Source organism: Pan troglodytes, chromosome 12 (genome assembly GCF_028858775.2).
Source record: "Pan troglodytes isolate AG18354 chromosome 12, NHGRI_mPanTro3-v2.0_pri, whole genome shotgun sequence".
In the NCBI taxonomy this organism is placed as follows: Eukaryota; Metazoa; Chordata; class Mammalia; order Primates; family Hominidae; genus Pan; species Pan troglodytes.
In genome coordinates, this window is record NC_072410.2 from 53079513 (window position 1) to 53102180 (window position 22668).

General features: G+C 42.7%; 2 protein-coding genes across 23 annotated transcripts in view; one reads left to right on the forward strand and one right to left on the reverse strand.

Moving 5' to 3' along the window:
- ANXA4 (annexin A4) overlaps positions 1-18192 on the reverse strand; it is a 182655-nt gene extending 164463 nt beyond the window's left edge. For 2 of the 3 annotated variants that reach the window (XM_016948682.3, XM_054678480.2), the window contains exons 1-2: positions 17103-18042; positions 8726-9010 (exon numbers count right to left, since the gene is read on the reverse strand). The gene's annotated coding sequence lies outside the window, so the exon portion shown is untranslated. Of the gene's footprint in view, positions 1-8725; positions 9011-17102 lie in introns of all 3 variants that reach the window. The other variant, XM_016948681.4, reaches the window with a different exon arrangement.
- The window catches only part of AAK1 (AP2 associated kinase 1), a 186017-nt gene continuing 181437 nt past the window's right edge, over positions 18089-22668 (forward strand). For 18 of the 20 annotated variants that reach the window (XM_016948680.4, XM_054678473.2, XM_016948673.4 and 15 more), the window contains exons 1-2: positions 18240-18422; positions 18723-19121. In XM_016948680.4, the coding sequence (XP_016804169.1) occupies positions 18959-19121 (163 nt within the window). In that variant the 5' untranslated portion in view covers positions 18240-18422; positions 18723-18958. Of the gene's footprint in view, positions 18423-18722; positions 19122-22668 lie in introns of all 20 variants that reach the window. The other 2 variants (XM_063789761.1, XM_063789756.1) reach the window with 2 other exon arrangements.

Sequence of the window (22668 nt, forward strand, 5' to 3'; positions counted from 1 at the left end):
TTACAGTGCCAGTTGAGACCAACCTTCCAGCTCTTCTTATCATGGTACCCAATATGTGAGTTCTCCAGACTGGTCCATCTGCCGGCTGGATAACACCAAGTGACCTTTCTTGATGCCAGGTGGAACAGAAGAATTGCTCAGTTCAAATTCAGACCCACAAAATCATGAGATATAATGGTCACTGTTTTATGTAACCTTCAAGTGTTGGGGTGGTTTTTTAGGCAACCTTAGATAGCCAGAACACCTCGACTACATCTGGTGTCCCCATTCCAGAGAGCCACTGCATGATTCTTCAGAGAACATGCTTCCAATCATCCATCCCCGTGGAAGAGGGACAGTGGCCGATGTGCAGTATTGGGGATGCTGACTGCTTCTTGTACAGACTTACAAGAAATCGTCCTGGGTTAAGTCTCACCTACACACCCACTTTCAGACGTATCCAGTGCAAAAAAAACTCTCTTATCCCGAGAAATCCTACTGTCATGTTGCTTCTTGGTTTTCCCTACTACTGGTTTGAAAGTCAGCTTTCTCAGGTCTGCTAAGTCAGTTATCACCTGTCCACGTGCTTTCCAGGTTCCAAACTCTTATTATTTTTTCTCTCTTCTTCCCTTGTCCTTGTGAGATTTAAAAAAAATTTTGAGATCGGGACTTACTCTGTCACCCAGGCTGGAGTGCAGTGACAAGATCATAGCTCACTGTAATCATAGCTCACTGCATTTTTTTTTTTTTGGTAGATCTGGGGTCTCGTCATCTTGCACAGGGTGGTCTTGAACTCCTGGGCTCAAGCAATCCTCCTTCCTCAGCCTCCCAAAGTGCTGAGATTACAGGAATGAGCCACTGTGCCTAATTACTCTTTTTCATCTAATAATAGTTTCTTGCATTGCATTTCTTCCTGAGCTTGATTTTCTTCTTTCTGAAATACAAATTTTAGTAGCTCCTTTAGGAAAGGTCTATGAGTTTAAATTTTCTCAGCTTTTTTTTTTTTTTTTTGTCTGAAGCTTCCTTTATTTCATCTTATGCTTCAAGTATGCTTAACTGGGTACAGAATTCTAGATTTATTTTTATATTTTCCTACCCACTTTGAAGATATTAATCCTTTGTTTCTGGCCTGTATTGTTGTCATGAGAAGTCTTCTGTCTAATTGCTGTTTTCTTGTGAGTAATCTATATTTCCTCTCTTTGAGTTCTTAAGTCCGTCTGTATGTCTTTGTCAGTAAATGTAGCTATATGTGGATTTGCTTTTCTCTATACTTTTAGGACTTATGCTTCTGGAATCTGAAGAGTTACATCTTTTTTCAGTCCTGGACATTCTCAGCCATTGTCATTTTCCCCCTCCCTTCTATTATCTCTCTTATCTCTCCCTTCTATTTTGAGTATGTTCCTATCTTCCATATCTCAACTTTTCACTCATATTCTCTCTCTCTCTCTCTCTCTCTCTCTCTCTCCCCCCCCTCCCTCCCTTCTGGCAAATAGCCTCAGCTTTAACTTCTAGTTAATTGGTTCTTTCTCTTTAATTGTGTCTTATCTGCTATTTAACTATTTGCTTTAAATTTTGTTGATTATGTCTTTCATTTCTAAAATTTCCCTTCGGTAGTTCTCTAGATTTACCTGTTGTTTCTTCATACACTCTTTTTCCTAATTATAGGGTTTTGATTTCTTATTTCATTTGTAATTATTTTAAACAATACTTATTTTACATCACCTTTTAGAATGTTAGTCTAATATTTCAGGATTTTAAGGCTCCAGTGCTCTTGTTTTGTTCTCTTAACTGAGCTTATGGGTGATTTTTTTCTAGTGTTTTACGCTGTTTTTCTATGAACTCTTTTTTACATTGATTTGTTTTAGTCCATGAGACCTTCATGTGACCTTGGTTGAAGGAGTATCCAGAGTGATTTTACGTTTGCTCCTGTAAGTGCCTCTAGGGTTTACCATTGGCCCAGAATCAATTTTTATGTTAACTTCTTAATTTAAGTGTTTCTTGACCACAAGGAGAGTATTAAGCAAAGTCAAAAGCAATGTGAAAAGCAGGTCTGGGTGTTTAATGATGCTGCAGAAATTCTTTTTTCTAACTCTTTCTTCTGCATATATAAAGACAGACAAGAAATACATACATACATACATACATACGTGCATACATGCATACACACAGATAGACAAGAAAATATGTATTTTCTTGTCACCTCTCTGGGCTGGTGAGTAGATTTTTTGCTATGTGTCCTTTCACTGAGGGTGCCACTCTTTGAGAGTTCCAGCTTCACACAGGATTATCTGTCTGTACCAGGCCCAGGACTAGGTGCTTCATTCCTAGGTATGCCTTAAAATCCAAGTTCTTGACTTATGACATTTTCTCCCCAGCCCCCACTGCCACCAGCAATTGCAATGGTAGCTGGAATCTTTTCCCTCTGATTTCAAGACCTGCTTCCTTTCTGTCACCTGCAAACTCACATTTCTTTCTTGCAAGCACGAAAGCTCTACATTTAAAGTCTCATCATGTTGCCCAGACTGGTCTCGAGCTCCTGGCCTCAAGCAATCCTCCTGCCACAGTCTCCCAAAGAGCTAGGATTACAGGCGTGAGCCACCATGCCCTGCTCTATTGTTGATTTTTATACATGATTCTTACTTAACTATTCTGAAAGCCAAATACTTGTATTTGACACATGCCATACATAGTAACAAAAGCATCACTTGAGCCCAGAAGTTCAAGGTTGCAGTGAGCTATTGATCACACCACTGCACTCCAGCCTAGGCAACAGAATGAGACCTTCTCTCTAAAAGAAGAGATAATAAACAAATAAATAAGAGAAGCATACAATGCCTTTTATCATACTGCTCACTTAATTACTTACTTGTAACTTTAGTGACACATTTTAGTGCATTGTTTCAAAATAAGTAATAAATAGCATATTCTTTTCATCTTGGTTTATAACATAAAGTGGAGAAGCCAATTACACTAGAGCAGTCTAACTTTCGTCTTGTCTTTACTAATGTTTCTAAATGCTATCTCTAATTTATTTCCCAATGGTTTACAATCTTTCTTGAAACATATATGAACACATATTTGTATTGAAAATGAACTTAGACAAAAAAGAAGTTAGACTTTTTTTCACAAAGTAACTCTGATTTACCTCGTTTGTTTCACAAATAGGACTGACTTTACTAACTAGATACATTTTCATAAATTAAATGAGCAAAACCTGCATCTCCTCAGGTTTGACAAAAATAAATTTAAAGTGGCCAGGCATAGTGGCTCACGCCTGTAATCCCAGCACTTTGGGAGTCTAAGGCGGGTGGATCATGAGGTCAGGAGTTCGAGACCAGCCTGACCAACATGGTGAAACCCCGTCTCTACTAAAATTACAAAAAAATTAGCCAGGTGTGGTGCTGCGCACCTGTAATCCCAGCTACTCAGGAGGCTGAGGCAGGAGAATCGCTTGAACCAGGGAGGCGGAGGTTGCAGTGAGCTGAGATGGTGCCACTGCACTCCAGCCTGGGCGACAGAGCGAGACTCAGTCTCAAAAAAAAGTAAACAAATGAATAAATAAATAAAAATAAATTTAAATCACATTATAAGAACAGCATTTTACCAAGAAATATTGTATTGAAAAGGTGCTTTGAAATGAACATTATTTCTATTTTCTGAACTCTCCCTGAGAATACTGGGTTAAACAAGGTACCTCTAAGAGAAATAATAGCAGTCATTTGTTAAATCTTGGTGAAACTGTTTTGATATCTTTCCTAGAAGGTGAGGGTATGAACAGCCTCAACAGCTGGGGAATAAATGTCTGCAAGGAGCGGCTTCTATTGTTTGCTTTTTTTTTTTTTTTTTTTTTGAGACAGAACCTTGCTCTGTCACCGAGGCTGGAGTGCAGTGGGGTGATCTCAGCTCACTGCAGCCTCTGCCTCCCAGGCTCAAGCAATTCTGCCTCAGCCTCCCAAGTAGCTGGGATTACGGGAGTGTGCCACCACGCCAAGCTAATTTTTTTGTATTTTTAATAGAGACAGGGTTTTGCCATGTTGGCCAGGCTGGTCTCTAACTCCCAGGCTCAAGTGATCCTCCTGCCTCAGCCTTTCAAAGTGCTGGGATTACAGGTGTGTGCCACTGTGCCCCGCCTATTTTTTTTTGCTTTTGATAGAATTTAAAGAGGATCGTTCAAGTTAAAGTTGATACATTATTAAGAATAATTTTTGAGAATAAAACCTTTGAGTATTTTTGCTTATATTTCAGGAGTGCAAAGAAAAAAGTAATAGTATTAAAGGGAACTTCTTCAAGCCTCATCCACTTATATATTGAACAAGTTTCCCCAATGCTTATATCTATAAAAAATTTTTAAATAGGCATGGAATTGATAGAATTAGTGAACAAAAATTTTTAAATCCCCATTCATCTTGTGAATAAATGCATTTCCAATATATTTTTATTTTTTGTGTTTATCAAAATTTGTATTATACATATACTGTTCTAATCAATTGTATAAAGTTACTAAGTAGCATAAATCAATCCAGAAGAAAAATTTTAACACTTAGAGACTTATACTCACAGGAAGTTAAAAGCTTAAATTTACATGTATATCCATATTTTGTTGTAGAGAATTATAATATAAAATCAATAAATGAATTCCCAGCATAAAATTATTACTTTAGAATAAAATATTTGGGGAGGCAAAAATATATGTTCTAGAAGAAAAAGCAATAATGTGAAATTTCTAACTGTTGGAGAATAAGTAGGATGATGGTGAATATAGTCCATCGAATATGTGGTATTTAGTCTCCATTGCGTACATTATAAATAGTAATGTAAGTTTTATTTTATAATATCAGTATTTATAAGATGCCAGAAATTATATCCTTTGTAATTATTTAGAGTTGTGATGAAAATATCTATATGTCAACTTTAAAATATATGAGTGAGTACAAAGTGTTAAAAATTAATGTAGTGTGCTGGGCACGGTGGCTCATGCTTGTAAATCCCAGCACTTTGGGAGGTCGAGGTGGGTGGATCACAAGGTCAGGAGTTTGAGACCAGCCTGGCCAAAACAGTGAAACTCCGTTTCTACTAAAAATACAAAAATTAGCTGGGCATGGTGGCGGGTGCCTGTAATGCCAGCCACTCGGGAGGCTGAGGCAGGAGAATTGCTTGAACCCAGGAGGTGGAGGTTGCAGTGTGCCGAGATTGCGCCACTGTACTCCAGCCTGGGTGACAGAGAGACTCCACCTCAAAAAAAAAAAAAAAATGAATATAGTGATTATATCAGTAAAAACATTGTAAAGCCACTATAATAGTTCACAGTGTATGATATTTCACAGTTGTTTCCAGCTGAAAGGCTGTAGATTTCTACTGTGGCCTAATCTCTGCCCTCGTGTTACACCAGCAAGAACTAATGAGCAGGCCCAGTGGCTCACACCTGTAATCTCAGCACTTGAGGAGACTGAGGCAGGCAGATCACCTGAGGTCAGGAGTACAAGACCAGCCTGGCCAACATGGTGAAACCCCATCTCTACTAAAAATACAAAAATTAGCTGGGTGTGGTGGCGCATGCCTGTAGTCTCAGTTACTCAGGAGGCTTAGGGAGGAGAACAGCTTGAACCCAGGAGGTGGAGGTTGCAGTGAGCAGAAATCAGGCCGCTAAACTCCATCCTGGGGGATAGAGCGAGACTCCATCTCAAAAAAAAAAAAAAAAAAAAAAAAAAAAAGGAACTACTGTATTTGGAAAATATGTGCAGAGAAGCACTAAACTCTGAAGTTTCTAATGAACTGGGGTCAATACTGTATTCAGTAATTCAGCGGTTATGACCAAGTATCATATATATATATATATATCTACATATATATATTTTAATTATACTTTAAGTGCTGGGATACATATGCATAACGTGCAGGTTTGTTACATAGGTATACACATGCCATGGTGGTTTGCTGGACCCATCAACCCATCATCTACATTAGGTATTTCTTCTAACGCTATCCCTCCCTTAGCTCCCTACCCACTGACAGGCCCCAGTGTGTGATGTTCCCCTCCCTGTGTCCATGTGTTCTCATTGTTCAGCTCCCACTTATGAGTGAGAACATGTGGTGTTTGGTTTTCTGTTCCTGTGTTAGTTTTGAGAATGATGGTTTCCAGCTTCATCCATGTTCCTGCAAAGGACATGAACTCATCTTTTTTATGACTGCACAGTATTCCACGGTGTATATGTGCCACATTTTCTTTATCTAGTCTATCACTGATGGGCATTTGGATTGGTTCCAAGTCTTTGCTATTGTGAACAGTGCCGCAATAAACATATGTGTGCATGTGTCTTTAAAGTGGAATGATTTACCATCCTTTGGGTATATACTCAGTAATGGGATTGCTGGGTCAAATGGTATTTCTGGTTCTAGATCCTTTTGGAATCGCCACAGTCTTCCACAATGGTAGAACTAATTAACACTCCCACCAACAGTGTAAAACCGTTGCTCTTTCTCCACATCCTCTCCTGCATCTGTTGTTTCCTGACTTTTTAATGATCGCCATTCTAACTGGCATGAGATGGTATCCCATTGTGGTTTTGATTTACATTTCTCTAATGACCAGTGATGATGAGCTTTTTTTCATATGTTTTTTGGCTGCATAAATGTCTTCTTTTGAGAAGTATCTGTTCATATCCTTTGCTCACTTTTTGATGGGGTTGTCTGTTTTTTTCTTGTAAATTTGTTTGAGTTCCTTGCAGATTCTGGGTATTAGCCCTTGGTCAGATGGATAGATTGCAAAAATTTTCTCCCATTCTCTAGGTTGCCTGTTCACTCTGATGACAGTTTCTTTTGCTGTGCAGAAACTCTTTAGTTTAATTAGATCCCATTTGTCAATTTTGGCTTTTGTTGCCATTGCTTTTGGTGTTATAGTCATGAAGTCTTTACCCAGGCCTCTGTCCTGAATGGTATTGCGTAGGTTTTCTTCTAGGGTTTTTATGGTTTTAGGTCTTACATTTAAGTCTTTAATCCATCTTGAGTTCATTTTTGTATAAGGTGTAAGGAAGGGGTCCAGTTTCTGTTTTTTGCATATGGCTAGCCAGTTTTCCCATCGCCATTTATTAAATAGGGAATCCTTTCCCCATTGCTTGTTTTTGTCAGGTTTGTCAAAGATCAGATGGTTGTAGATGTGTGGTGTTATTTCTGAGGCCTCTGTTCTGTTCCATTGGTCTATATATCTGTTTTGGTACCAGTACTATGCTGTTTTGGTTACTGTAGCCTTGTAGTATAGTTTGAAGCCAGGTAGTGTGATGCCTCCAGCTTTGTTCTTTTTGCTTAGGATTGTCTTGGCTATCCAAAATTCCTCAATAAAATACTGGCAAACCGAATCCAGCAGCATATCAAAAAGCTTATCTGCCATGATCAAGTCAGCTTCATCCCTGGGATGCAAGGCTGGTTCAACATATGCAAGTCAATAAACATAATCCATCACATAAACAGAACCAATGACAAAAACTACATGATTATCTCAATACATGCAGAAAGGGCCTTCAATAAATTTCAACACCCCTTCATGCTAAAAACTCTCAATAAACTAGGTATTGACGGAACGTATCTCAAAATAATAAGAGCCATTTATGACAAACCCACACCCAATGTCATATTGAATGGGCAAAAGCTGGAAGCATTCCCTTTGAAAACCGGCACAAGACAAGGATGCCCTCTCTCACCGCTCCTATTCAACATAGTATTGGAAGTTCTGGCCAGGGCAATCAGGCAATAGAAAGAAATAAAGAGTATACAAATAGAAAGAGAGGAAGTCAAATTGTCTCTGTTTGCAGACGACATGATTGTATATTTAGAAAACCCCATTGTCTCAGCCCAAAATCTCCTTAAGCTGATAAGCAACTTCAGCAAAGTCTCAGGATACAAAATCAATGTGCAAAAATCACAAGCATTCCTATACACCAATAATAGACAAACAGAGAGCCAAATCATGAGTGAACTCCCATTCACAATTGCTACTAAGAGAATAAAATACCTGGGTATACAACTTATAAGGGATGTGAAGGACCTCTTCAAGGAGAACTACAAACCATTGCTCAAGGAAATAAGAGAGGACACAAACAAATGGAAAAACATTCCATGCTCATAGATAGAAAGAATCAATATTGTGAAAATGGTCATACTGCCCAAAGTAATGTATAGATTCAATGTTATCCCCATCAAGCTTCCATTGACTTTCTTCACAGAATTAGAAAAAACTACTTTAAATTTCATATGGAACCAAGCATCATATTTTAAAACTTCACAAGGAGGCATGGCTAAGGACTGGTGCCTGGCCCTCCAAAATACCCTCTAGGGGAAAGACAGTCATTTTTAAGAGTTCTTAGCTTAGGCAAGAGGGCAAGACATAGTGTCCAATCATAAGTGAGTTTCCAGGGCTGGTTTAGGAAATGGTGTCACAAGGGGCCCAGGGGTAATTGCTAGGCTATCCTAAGAAGTGTATGGAGGCTGGGATTCAGGAATTAGGGTATTTTCCTCTCAGGAATGGAGAAATGCAGGAGGGCATTTGGTTCCTGTGTCCCCAGGACTCTACTGCTAGTGAAATCTAAGGATGAGGTGACTATATGTTCCAGTTTACCTGGACAGTCCAGTTAATGATTTTTGTCCTAGCATAATTTTCATTGTCCCCACTTTCACTCCTAAAGCATCTCAATTGGACTGTAAATCACATATCATTTACGCATACTTCACATTTATTCTCCATTTCTGTACTTACCTAACTGTGGACCAGTAACAAAGTTCAAGCACTGGCACTGGTTTGTGGATCAGCACTTTCGGTAGCGTGGTTTTAGGAGTCAGAATAAGACTTCTAGCAGGACATCCTTTACTCCAGTGTTGAGTGATTATTCGCTCAAATAGTCCTGAAGAACTGAGACCAGAGTTCCAGATTTGGCTCCTGTGTGGATGACGTGTAGCTTCTTGTTGTTCCTCAGACACAGATCACACCCCATAGCCAAAATGTGTTCTGTGACACAGGGGCATCCAACTAAGAGGCTGTGAACTAAGGGAGAAAGATCTTAAGAATACATGTCTCACTAAGGATAGGCCAGGAATATTCCCTGAACATTTCAGGAACCCCACTCTATATTTTATGTCAAGTATAACAAAGACATCTTAGTTCAATTCTTTCCTTTTTGCGGGGGACGAAATCTCGCTCTATCGCCCAGGCTGGGGTGCAGTGGCGCTGTCTGGGTTCACTACAACCTCCGCATCCTGGGTTCAACTGATTCTCCTGCCTCAGCCTCCTGAGTAGCTGGGATTACAGGCACCTGCCACCATGCCTGACTAATTTTTGTATTTTTAGTAGAGACGGGTTTTCGCTTTGTTGGCCAGACTGGTCTCGAAAGCCTGACCTCACGTGATCTGCCTGCCTCAGCCTCCCAAAGTGCTGGGATTACAGGTATGAGCCACCGCGCCCAGCCTTAGTTCAATTCTTTAATGTGCCCATTCCAGTCAGCACAACCGGTTTTCAAAATGAAAAGTCTAAGTTCTAATTTAAGAAGTCATCTGACTAGAGATCCCTAAGCTTCTCCCAACAACCTATTAAAAGTCTTTAAAAGAAAAAGATTGACTCATAGCAACACTGCTCATCTAAGGATGAGTAAACAGAAAAAAATTACAACCATCTCATAGGTTTATGAGAAGATTCTACAGCATATAAAAAGAAAACACAGCACTCAAGATGAGGAAGAGGCTGGGCGTGGTAGCTCACGCCTGTAATCCCAGCACTTTGAGAGTCTGAGGCGAGTGGATCATTTGAGGTCAGGAGTTCGAGGCCAGGCTTGCCAACATGGCAAAACCCTGTCTCTACTAAAAATACAGAAAATTAGCTGGGCATAGGCCTGTAGTCCCGGCTTCTTGGGAGGCTGAGGCAGGAGAATCTGTTGAACCTGGGAGGCAGAGGTTGCAGTGAGCTGAGATTGTGCCACTGCCCTCTAGCCTGGGTGATAGAGTGAGACTCCATCTAAAAAACAAAAAACAAAACTACTTTATGTTTGCAATAAAAATTCAATAAAAAGGCCGAGAATATGGGGGTTTACGCCTGTAATCCCAGCACTTTTGGAGGCTGAGGCAGGATTGCTTGAACCCAGGAAGTTGAGGCTGGAATGAGCTGAGATCACGCCACTGCACTCCAGCCTGGTCAACAGAGTGAGACTCTGTCTCCCCCCCGCCCACCAAAAAAAAAAAAAAGCAGGGCGCGGTGGCTCACGCCTGTAATCCCACCACTTTGGGAGGCCGAGATGGGGGGATCACGACGTCAGGAGATTGAGACCATCTTGGCTAACATGGTGAAACGCTGTCTCTACTAAAAATAAAAAAATTAGCTGGGCGTGGTGGTGGGAGCCTGTAGTCCCAGCTACTCCGGAGGCTGAGGCAGGAGAATGGCGTGAACCCGGGAGGCGGAGCTTGCAGTGAGCCGAGATTGCGCCACTGCACTCCAGCCTGGGCGACAGAGCGAGACTCCGTCTCAACAACAACAACAACAACAACAACAACAAGACAAATGGATACTAAAAAACAGGTAATATATGAAGTATACAGATTGAGGTAAAAAGGAAGAGCTGGCAGTAAGGCAAGTAAGAATCAAAAGAAACTAGACAAGGTAATGAAAATCTCTAAGAAAACAAAAATACGTCTTGCTCTGTCCCCTAGGGTGGAGTGCAGTGGTGTGATCATAGTTTACTGCAACCTCAAGTTCCTGGGCTGAAGCAATCCTCTCGCCTCATTCTCCCAAGTGGGTAGGACTCTAGGCACATGGAACCATGCCTGGCTAACATCCTCACCTGTTCTTTTCCTCATCTGTTTGTTTTGCACCATATTGTTTAGTACATGGTAGTTCATTACATACTGATTGAATAAAGGAGCACTCTCAAATCAATTCTTAAAAATAAATGCTCCAATGGAAAAATGGAAGAGGATACAATTTAGAAATGAAGAAATATACACAACCAATAATTACTACATTATAAACTCTGTGAAGGAAAACACATGTCCATCTTCTTTATCATATTTCCAGTGCCTAGCATTGTTTTGGTATATAACAGATTCTTAATAAACAACTGATGAATAAATAAATGAACAAGAAAAATTGTTCAGCCTCACTAATTTAAACAATGACAACAAAAAACACCATTCCTACCTAACAAAATGAAATGGATTTCTTTTTAAACTGCACAAACTCAGTGCTGGCAAGGGTATGGAAATACTTAGGATTTAATGCCTTCTTTTAAGATCAAAAGCTCTAGCTGGGCACAGTGGCTATGCCTGTAATCCCAACACTTTGGGAGGCCGAGGGAGGAGGATTGCTTGAGGCCAGGAGTTCAAGATCAGACTAGGCAACATAGCAACACCCTGTCTCTACAAAAAATTAAGAAATAATTAGCTGGCTGTGGTGCTGTGCACCAGTTATACAGGAAGCTGAGGTGGGTGGATCCCTTGAAAGCCTCAGGTTATGATCATGCCACTGCACGCCAGCCTGGGTGACAGAGCAAGACCCTGTCTCAAAGAAAAAAAAAAAAGGATACAAAAACCACCAAAAGCTCCTTGAAGGCAAGGAGTGTAACTATTTTGTTTATTGTAATAAACTTTCTAAAGTCTGGCACATGGTGCTTAATAAATATTTGTTTACTGGATCAGTGAGTGGAGAACAAATCAATATCAATCTCCTGGAGGGTACTTTGGCTCTCTAGCTGTAAAAACATTCATACCTTTTGACCTAATTATTCCATTTATAACAACGTAGCCTTAGAAAGAAAATCATGGGGCCAAGCGCGGTGGCTCATGCCTGTAATCCCAGCACTTTGGGAGGCTGAGGTGAGTGGATCACCTGAGGTCAGGAGTTCAAGACCAGCCTGGCCAACATGGTGAAACCCTATGTCTACAAAAAATACAAAAATTAGCTGGGCATGATGGCGGGTGCTTGTAATCCCAGCTATTCAAGAGGCTGAGGCGGGAGAATCTCTTGAACCCGGGAGGTGGTGGCTGCAGTGAGCCGAGATTGTGCCATTACACTCCAGCATGGAAGACAGAGTGAGACTCCGTCTCAAAAAAAAAAAAAAAAAAAAAAAAAAAAAATCAGGCCAGGCACAGTGGCTCACACCTTTAATCCCAGCAGTTTGGGAGGCTGATGCGGGTGGATTGCTTGAGTTCAGGAGTCCAAGACCAGCCTGGGCAACATGGTGAAACCCTGTCTCTACAAAAATAAAAAAATAAAAAAATAAAAAGCCAGACGTGGTGGTGTGAGCCTGTAGTTCCAGCTACTCAGAAGGCTAAGGTGAGAGGATTGCTTGAGCCCAGGAGGTCGAGGCTGCAGTGAGCTGAGGTTGTGCCACTGCACTCCAGCCTGGGCGGTAGGGCGAGACACTGTCTTAAAAAAAAAAAAAAAAAGAAAAAAAAAGAAAGAAAATCAAAGAAGCACACAAGAGAATACAAGAGAATATTCATTCCAATCATATATAAAAAGTAACATTTAAAAATAAAACATTTGACAGTAAAGCACTGATTACTAAGCAGCCACTAAAAGAATATTTTTAGAGAATATACAATGAAATAGGAAACTATGGAATGAAAAAAATAAAATATAAATATATAATGTGATCTAATATAGTAAAAAATGTACTTATATATGGAAACATGCTAAAAGGAAATTGATCAAAATGTCAAGAGCAATTATCGCTGAGTGGTAGAATTATAGCTGATTTTTATTTTCTTCTATCTACTTTCTTCAATGAGCACATAATTACTTTCTTAAACAAAATCCAAAACCAAAATCAACTGGAAAATAAGAAGACAAGGCTCAGTTTAAAAGAGAAAATTAGGCTGGGCGCGGTGGCTCACACCTGTAATCCCAGCACTTTGGGAGGCTGAGGTGGGCAGATCACCTGAGGTTGAGAGCTCGAGACCAGCCTGACCAACATGGAGAAACCCCATCTCTACTAAAAATGCAAAATTAGCTAGGCGTGGTGGCACATGCCTGTAATCCCAGCTACTCAGGAAGGCTGAGGCAGGAGAATCGCTTGAACCTGGGAGGCGGAGGTTGCGATGAGCCAAGATTGTGCCATTGCACTCTAGCCTGGGTAACAGAGCAAAACTCCATCTCAAAAAAAAAAAAAAAAAAAAAAGAAAGAAAATTAAAAATTAAAAAAATCAAGAAACGTCTTTTTTTTTTTTTTTTTTGAGACTGAGTCTTACTCTGTCTCCCCAGATGGAGTGCAGTGGTGCACTCTCGGCTCACTGCAAGCTCCGCCTCCTGGGTTAAAGTGATTCTCATGCCTCAGCCTCCCGAGCTGGTATTACAGGTGCATGCCACCATGCCCGGCTAATTTTTGTATTTTTAATAGAGACGGGGTTTCACCATGTTGGCCAGGCTGGTCTTGAAGTCCTGACCTCAAGTGATCCACCTGCCTCGGCCTCCCAAAGTGTTGGGATTACGGGCATGAGCCAGCATGCCTGGGCAAGAACTGTCATTTTTTTAAAAAGGACATGGTTCTTACAAGTTCGCTTCTGCTAAACAGTGGTTCTCAAACTTGAATGTGTATTAGAATTACCTGAAAGGTTTGTGAACAGAAACTGCTGCCTCTGCCCCTCCCTCTTAACTCAGTAGGTCTGGATGGGGCCCCAAAATTTGCATTTCTTACAAGTTCCACTTCGCTAAAAGACGGCAACATAGAAAGCCTATATGGTGTAATGAAAATGATGTGGGTTTTGAGGTCAGTCTTGGCTCTGCCCTTTTTAAGATGTTTTGTAGAAATAATTGACAGACTGTAATCCTGCTCAGCCTCTGTTTCCACACCAATAAAAGTAATGCACACTTCATAGATGTATTGTGAGGGTTAAATGGTATGATTAAATACCCAACATAGTGCTTGACTCAGTTAAGGATTTTAATTAATGGTGGTCCCCTTTCCTTTGATTTCCTCAAAGATACAGCACACTGGGTTTATGGTAACATGATTTAGGTGTACCACAGGTCAAATCATTTCCTTCAAACTTAACAAACCACACATGTTCATCTGCTACTAACAAAATCTTCATTGTTCATCTATAAAATTGGGAATAATAGTGTAACAGTATTTTCTTTGATAAAATAGATAATACTGTCTACTTTGTAGGCAACCATGAAGATTAAATAAAATAATATCAGTCAGGCACGGTGGCTCACATCTGTAATCTCAGCACTTTGGGAGGCTGAGGTGGGAGGATCACCTGAGTCCAGGAGTTTGAGGTCAGCCTGGGCAACAAAGCAAGACCCCATCTCTATTTTTTATATAATTATTTTTTTTTAAAAGTGGCTGGGCGTGGTGGCTCATGCCTGTAATCCCAGCATTTTGGGAGGCCAAGGTGGGTGGATGGCCTGAGCTCAGGAGTTCGAGACCACCCTGGGCAACATGGTGAAACCCTGTCTCTACTAAAATACAAAAAATTAGCCAGGCATGGTGGCACACACCTGTAGTCCCAGCTACTCGGGAGGCTGAGGCACAAGAATCGCTGGAGCCTGGGAGGCAGAGGTTGCAGTGAGACGAGATCACGCCACTGCACTACAACTTGAGCTACAGAGTGAGACTCTGTCTCAAAAAATAAATAAATAAATAAATAAATAAATAAAATAAAAATAAAACAATAAAACAATATATATATATTTTTTAAATTCCGTAACTGGCATATGGAAGATACATAGTGTTAACTGAAGAATCCCAAGGTTTATAAATTTGGAGAGGGGAGCTTTACTTTTTATAAAGGGTTGCAGCCTGCAGGCTGGTGATCCTGACAGGCTGGGAAGTGTAGACTCTGGCAGAGACTGAAAGCAGGTATTTAGAGGGAGGAAAAAGTGGAACACAAATTTATGCCAAATGAGTTGGCTAAGAATACACACTTAAGTTACAGGAGCTTTGATTATTCACAAAGCGGGGGGCAGCACATGCATGCATAGTGAGCAAACATGCATGTTACATATGTCCTATGTTCTCTTTGGGGTGGAGATTTAACATTTAAATGCATTACAATTAGGTGAAGCAAAGGACATGAAGACACTCAGTGCACAGCCTCTGAAAACCAGCCAGAACCAGTCTGTGGTTGGTAGTCTCTTACTAGGATGTTACTGAAATCAGTCTCTTGTCCAATCAAAGAAATAGTTATGGTTTGTGGAACAGGGGTTGGGGGGATACAGTTAGTCAGCATCTAGTGGTCAGTGAGCTACAATTGTTTCAATATTGCTTATCTCCAGGCCAGTGTCTATTTAGCTACCAGAGAAAAAGAAAAACCTTGTGGCAGTTAGAAGATGGTTTACTCTTCAAGTGTAGGGATGTGTGACTTAACCCTTGCCTGACATAGCCTTAGGTCTTGTTTATAATTTGGCATCTTATTGCCTCAAAGAGTCTGTTCCATCGGTCATATGATCACTATTGTAACAATAGTAAATGGCACTTTCTTTTCCCACTCTCTTTGACTATTTACCCATAGCATCTTCCACACCTAGTTCAAAATTCATCTAGGATACTTCAAATCAATCTTTCCACCTTAATGAGATAGCTCTGTTTTGTGTCACATTTAAAGTAAATTATTTACTTTAAGTACTGCTAAGAACACACTCTATGTAAACTATTATACTGGATGCCCAAGGAGATAAGTAGAAGATGGTTCTCTGGCTTTGAGGTGTTTGGTTGAGACAGCAATATACATTAAAAGTTGAACAGGAATGCAAAGCAGCATGGGACAAATTATACAGAAAGTGTGATAGTTTTGAGATTATAGTGGCTGATCTGTTCATTATTTTGTACTCAGGAACTAAAAAATTACTAAGAGTTGTAAGAGCTCTGGTTTTATAGCTGAGATAATAAGCCCAGTGACACAAGTGGTCTAGGATCCCAGCTATGAAGTGGCAAGAGGTTTCCTGTCTCCTGGTCCTATGCTGCTTGTGTGTGAGTTTCTAACTATTCACGAGTCTTTTAATCAGTTAATGTTTGCTCTCTCTAAGTAGACAGTTTAGTATAGCCAGGTAAGAACTGGGCTTTGAAACTAAAATGTTTGGGTTTGAATCCTGGCTTTGCTATTTACTGTGTGACTTTGGGCAAGTCACTAATCTCTTTGCTTTACTTACCCACCTATAAAATGAGTATAATAATGGTACTTTACTTCATAGGGTGGTTGTGAGCATTATATACTTAATATATGTAAAGCAAGAAAAACTGTGGATTTGTCATTATAATTGCTATTAGTCTGTGAGGGAATGGAGGGCAAGGAATCTAGTCATGTTTTTTGTTTTTTAAACCTCTTCCCTCAGCTTCTGATCAGAGCATTCACGTGGGTGTTAAATAAATGCATGTTAGCTACCTTAAGCATATTGGGAGTTTTTGTATCACTGAAGTAAGACTTGAGATTTGTGTAAGCCTGGACTAGTCTGGTACCAGAGAAGTCTAGAAAGGTAAAAACTGAGATAGCATCAGATTGATTTTAGGACCTAGCACAGCTTCTTTAAAAAAGTCAGTCAAGACAAATAAGTGCTGAGAGAAATGGGGGTCAATGAGTCTAATTCCAAATGAGCTTTCTCATCTATTTTAAGATCTGTTTCAAACTTCCTCAGACAAAAATCTGGCCTTTTAAGGAAAGTGCAGAGAACATGCCTTCGTGGGCTTAGTTTGAGGGAATAGGGGCTGCATTTCATCCTGGAGATGGCTACATGAATTCGTGAACTGAGGTGACAACACTGACTCTCTCCGGAAGAAAAGATGCTATCTCTTCACGGAGTTTAATTACAATGGCACTACTTGAAACAAGCTGCAGCAGCAGCAACAACAAACGCTACTGTTAGCCCAGTCACAGCTCAGCTCAACATTCAGATTAGAGAAAGCAAGAACCATTTTTTTCCCTGGGACACCCTTCTCTACTCAAATACCCGCTGAAAAAAAAAATTCTGAGACAAGCACTAGGGAGTGGGGAAAGCGGGCAGAGATGAACAATAACCCATATTCAGGGGTTAGAAAAATAATATTAATAAATCATGGTAGTTTTTTTGTTTGTTTGTTTTTGGCAGGAACTTGCCACTCTTCAGCATCATCCATCAGGAAATCTAGGGTCGGAAAAGTGTACCAACTGACCTTCCAAATTTTCTGCATTTGGTAGATGCAAATCACACAGTCCATCCCCGCCCTCAGCACTTGGACGGTATCAGGGAAACATAAGTATCAGTGGAAGAATCTTGAAGTGAAAAATAAATAACTGGTCAGGTTAGGGTTAGTGTTCTTGTGTGCAAGGGAGCTAGTGAAGTTTAGGCTTTGATGCGCACCCACAGCGTCAGCAAAGGAGGAGGAATTAAGGGACAGCATGGGCCGAAAAGCCCCCGAGTTTTGAGGTCAAGCCAACGGGCTGGGTCTCCGGTATCCTAGGATCTGCCCTGCACACAACCTTTGGCAGTTTCTCGGTTTGAATCTCGCCTGTACATTTCCAGACGAGACACTGTCTTACTGAGCGTTCTCACAGCGCCTAGCTCAGAGCTGACCGCAGAGCCGGCTCTCAATAACATCTAGACGCAAAAGCAGCTTTTGAGGTTAGGGGCGGAAGGGCATCGGTTTTACTTATTTTAAGGCTGGAGCTCGGTGCAGCCGGATCCAACTGCCAGCACAATGTTCCCGATCACTTCTCGCTTCCATTTCAGCCCAGGAGACGTCGGGAAACCCACAGGACCCGCTAGGGGCTAAGCGGTTAAGCCGCGTCCTCCAGGTGTCAGTCTCGATCCGTTCGGAAACCACAACCTCCAGAATCCCTTGTGCCAGGAGGCCAGGCCGCAAATAAGATGGCTCCAGAAGGGTGGAACATACAGCAGGGGGGGAACTTAGTCGTTGGCAGTTTCTTCACGGGATGTGTTTAAATTGCCGAGTCCCCACATACGCGCCACCCCACAAATCTCCTTCGAGGCCGTGGAGGCCACGGCTGCCGCCTCGCCCGCTCCTCCAGGAGTATGCTGGGATTTGTAGTCCAGCAGCCGGACTGGGCCGAGCTACCTTTCCCAGCTTGCCCTGCGGCTCGGGTGATATCAACAGTCTTTTCCAGAACTCTGTCTGCACTGAGACCCTCTTCCCCCAGTCCTCTTCTCGCGGTCGACTCCTTCCCATCCGTGGCGACAGAACGGCGGTTACAGGAGAGGCCCCGGTCCCTCGCCGCGCCGCCCCGAGGGGCACTTCCGGCGGCGGTTCACTTCCTGGTTGGGTGGATGGAGCCGGGCGGGAGCGCGCGCGGGGGAGGGGCGGCGGGTCAGTCTCCGCCCGGCGCTCCCGGGATCAGCTGGCGGGCGGGCGGGAGCCGAGCGCGGCCCCGGCTCTCGCTGCAGCGCCGCCTCTTCTCTGCGTCGCAGGCCGGCCCGGCGGCCGTGACAATGTCGCGGGGCTGGTAGCAGGGCGCCGGCCGCCGAGCCGTCTCAAGTGGGTGCTGCCAGGATGCCGCCTCGAGGGGCGGCGGGGAGACCCGGGAGGAGCGGGAGGCAGTGCCCGGGAGGGTCGGCGCTGCCGGGGCAGCTCGGATCCCTCCTTTCTCCGAGCTCCCGGCTCGGGGGTCCCGGGTTCTGGGGCCGGGGTCGCGTTTTCAGCCCCACGGTTTTTCTCGCCGGGAAAATACATGAAGCGTTTCCCCAGGATGATGGCTTTTGCTCCCCCTAGGACTCAGCGGTTGAATTTTTAAGCGTGTTACTGATTCATCCTCTCTTTCTTCCTCTGTCATCACAGGTTTAAACTTACACGAATCGCTTTCTGGAGGAGGAGGGGACCCGCCGCGCGATTGACACGCATATTCCTATAGGCATCCTCCCTCAGCCCCCACCCCCACGGCCGGATTCGGGTGGCTCCTCTCCGAGGTGAAATCCGAGAAGAAATCCTTGGATCTCTTTTCTTTAAAAAAAAAAAAAAAAAAAAAAAAATCTAGAAACCATCGGTATTTTGCTTTGCTGCTCCCTATTCGCAAGATGAAGAAGTTTTTCGACTCCCGGCGAGAGCAGGGCGGCTCTGGCCTGGGCTCCGGCTCCAGCGGAGGAGGGGGCAGCACCTCGGGCCTGGGCAGTGGCTACATCGGAAGAGTCTTCGGCATCGGGCGACAGCAGGTCACAGTGGACGAGGTGTTGGCGGAAGGTACGGTGGGGCTCAATGCGCCGTAAATTAAAATCTTGTGCTGATGCGGCAATACTGTGGTTTCTAGTTGTTGCATGTATGAATGGGCTTTGACCAGTTGACCCTCCCTTCCCCCTTCACTTGCCCTGTGAGTCATTGTCCTTGAGAGATTTAAAATTGAGATTTGAAAGTGACTGGGCTTATGGGGGTGTGGGGAGGTTGCCGAAATTGTTTACGTTAGTGGCCTTTTATTTTTATTTTTTTAATATTGAGAAGCCAAATTTTGAGGATCACACAAGAAAACGTATGTGTGAAAGTGTAAAGCTTTATGCCAAAGGCAGGGTGATGGGCTTGTCATCCTCCTAAAACTTAAAATCTTGATGTGAAGGCTGAAGGGTGGGGGGACTTTTAAGAAGAGAGGGGTTTCTCCTTCTCCTACCCAACTTTCCCACTTCCATGAGCAGGCATTGGAAGGAAGAGAGGATTTTTGGAGAACGTGAACGTGTTTTTCCAAGGGCCAAGGCTCTTGGTGGATTTCACTAGTAGATTTGTTTCCTGACCCAACTGTAATCAGGTCCCCAGGTTATAGCAAAGATAACAGAAATTACATAAAACAAATGTGGTTATTTTGAACTCAGTCTAGTAGGCCCCTCTTCCTTCTCGCTTTAGGTTTTGTTTTTTGTTTTTTTAATCAAAAGAAAAATTACTTGAGAGTGGCTCTGATTTTGTTTTTTCGCTATCAGAGAGGATGTTATTTAGATCTGCTGCATAAATTCCCTCTGTGTTTCATCTGTGTGTCTATACTCACGTAGATATACATCTTGATTCCCCCAGGCTTTCGGGAAATCTTTGCATGTCTCTTTTGGTAACCTTAACCTCGACCTTCATAATTATGCCAGACTCATAGTTTTCACAGCCCTTCGCCTGCCTAGTGTGCTTTTATTTTTAATAAAAGCAGCAATTTCCTTGGCATGAAGCAATTCAGACTGATTGGATGGGGCCAGCCTGCTGTAGGTTGTGTTATAGACCGAGAGGGGTTGGAAGAAGGGAGAGGTCTCTCTTATTGCAACATGGTGATGGTAGGGAACAGTTTTATTAGCAAGGGAAGAGAGAAAGCGAAGAGGCCTCTTTAAAAAGGGGCCTTTTGCAAGCTAAAGTTGAAGCAAGGGTCCTGACCTGGGCCTGGGAAATGCTTACCATGGTGGATGTTGCGGGCTGGTGGGTGGGTTTGGAAGAGGAAGAAGCTGTGTTTGGCTCTCAGCTTGTGTAAGCACTGGATTCAGCAGGGCCCAGTTTTCTGGGAATAGAGTTGAAGCCTGTACTTTAAAAACATGATTTTTAAAAAAGATCTCTGACAGTTAATGTCCATGTGAAATTATTGCTCTTCCAATCTCAGTACTGTTCTAGCTGCGCTTTATCTGGGGCCTGAGTCACTGTCCCCTTGGATCTTTCCCGTGGACTTTGGTGCAGGCTAGGAGATGCTTCTGTGCCCGCTGCCAGATCCGCACCCTTGAGTCTGATCTGTCTCTTTCATCCCTGTGCCAAAGCCCTTAACTGCAGTGGGGTGGAGAAACAGTGAAAAGGAGAGTGTGTCAGAGAGAAATCAGGAGAAACGAAGGGCCACAGAACACTTTCCTCCCCTCTGAATGGCCTCTGCTGACCTTATAGCCCACGAGCGTTTTGTTCAGCTAGGATGTTGTCTCATCACGGATGATGCTGTCCTAAGCGGTGCATGTTCTCCAAGTGTGAGAGGAGTGATAGGGAAAAGAAAAGGCAAAATTGGTCTTTGTTACCTAGGCTGCCTTCCTCTTCTCTGGGATTCATCTTTGAGAACTGCACATCACGTATTGTGATATTTTTACACAGAATTTAGGACTTGTAGCTCTGCATTTATTCATTCAACAGTTTATGGAGTTGCCTGTGAAGTGCCAGGTGCTGTGCTAGGCTCTGGGGGTATACTGTTAAACTAGATGCTAGCTTTTACCAACTGCTTTAAGAGATGGAAAATAGCCAGTTATAGTGGATTGGTAAATGCCATCATAGAGATAAACTTAGGGTGCAGTGGCCCCCAGTTTTAGGGAGCCCAGGATCATTTTCTGAAGGAAGTGACTGAAGAGTGAGTAGGAGTTAGTGTGGTGGCATCATGGGCAAAGACAGAGTAGCAAGAGAGAATGTCACGTAAAACTGGGTCTGGCTATGCGCCCTTTTTGTGTTCTTTGGCTTAAGTTGAGTTTGAATTTGTGGCTCTTAGAAGTATGTAGATATGTAGGAGCCAGTATATAAAGTATTTATGTAGCACCTACCAAGTCCAAAGACCCTATGAAGTTCTGAGATGGATGAGGGAGGTCTAAAGTGTGATTGACATCTGCCTTTAAGGATCTGCCAATGAATTTGGGAAGATGAGGCATACATTCACACATACAGTAGCATGGTTACCAGCACTGTCTGTAGAGTCAGTCAGATCTAGGTTCAAATTCTGGATCTGTTCTTTACTAGCTGTGGAACTGTAGGCAAGACATTCCAAACCACTCTTGAATCTCTGTTTCCCTGTGGCAGTGGTTCTCAAAGTGGGGCATACTTATCACCTGCGAGCTTGTTGGAAATGGAGATTCTCAGGCCTCACTATGTAGGCTGTGGGTGTGGGGCTTAATAAGTTCCTGGAGAGATTCTGACGCAAGGTCAAGTTTGAGAACCACTGCTTAATGGGCTGGTCATGAAGATTAAATGAGGCAATATATATAATTAACATTTTCAGGTGTTCAATAAATGGTAGCCATTACTTACCAGCAACGTTATACATCATATGTATATATGTGGAGGGGGAGAGAGAGAGAGAGAGAGAGAGAGTGTGTGTGTGTGTGTGTGTGTGTGTGTGTGTGTTAAAGGGGAGTGGGAGCAATGTGAAAGCTAGTTGAGCTGCAGCAATCTGAAGCAATTCCTTTCCCCCATTGTTAGGGGACAGAGCCAGATGTTCTTTGCAGAGTCCTCACCAGCTCCTTAAAGGCTTAACAGACGTTTTGGATAGCCATGCTCCTTCCCTGGACTCTCTTCTCTGTGAGTCCCCGAGTGCTGACTTATCTACAGTTCCAGCCAGAGTTGTTTAAGGACCACAGGAGTTGTACCCTGTGTGCCCAGAGCGGTGGCTAGGCAGTTTAGGGAGGAGTGGTGTGAGAAGCTTCAAAACACAGACCAGATTACCACCACATTCTGCTGATGATCTCTTTTTCTCTAGCGTGGGTATTGGTCTGTGCTTTTTCGTAAGGAATTGCAAGAACCCCAAGGAGCAGGTGCTGGGTAAGACAAAAAGATGTCGCACTGCCATACCTCCCCTGGTAGCATCAGCCTTCCTGGCCTGGTTTCACTAACTAGTCCAGCAGGGGCTGTTTGGGGGAAGTGAAGGCTTTAAGTTATGAGTTTAGAGGAATATGGCTATTTCTAGGCTGGGTGCCAGGGAGAATATTTTCTTTCTAGCTTTCTCAGCTAGATGAGAAGCTATGCCATGATGAGAAGCTAAATCATGTCTAAGTTAATGGGCATATGATATCAAGGGAAGATTTGGTTTAAGCTT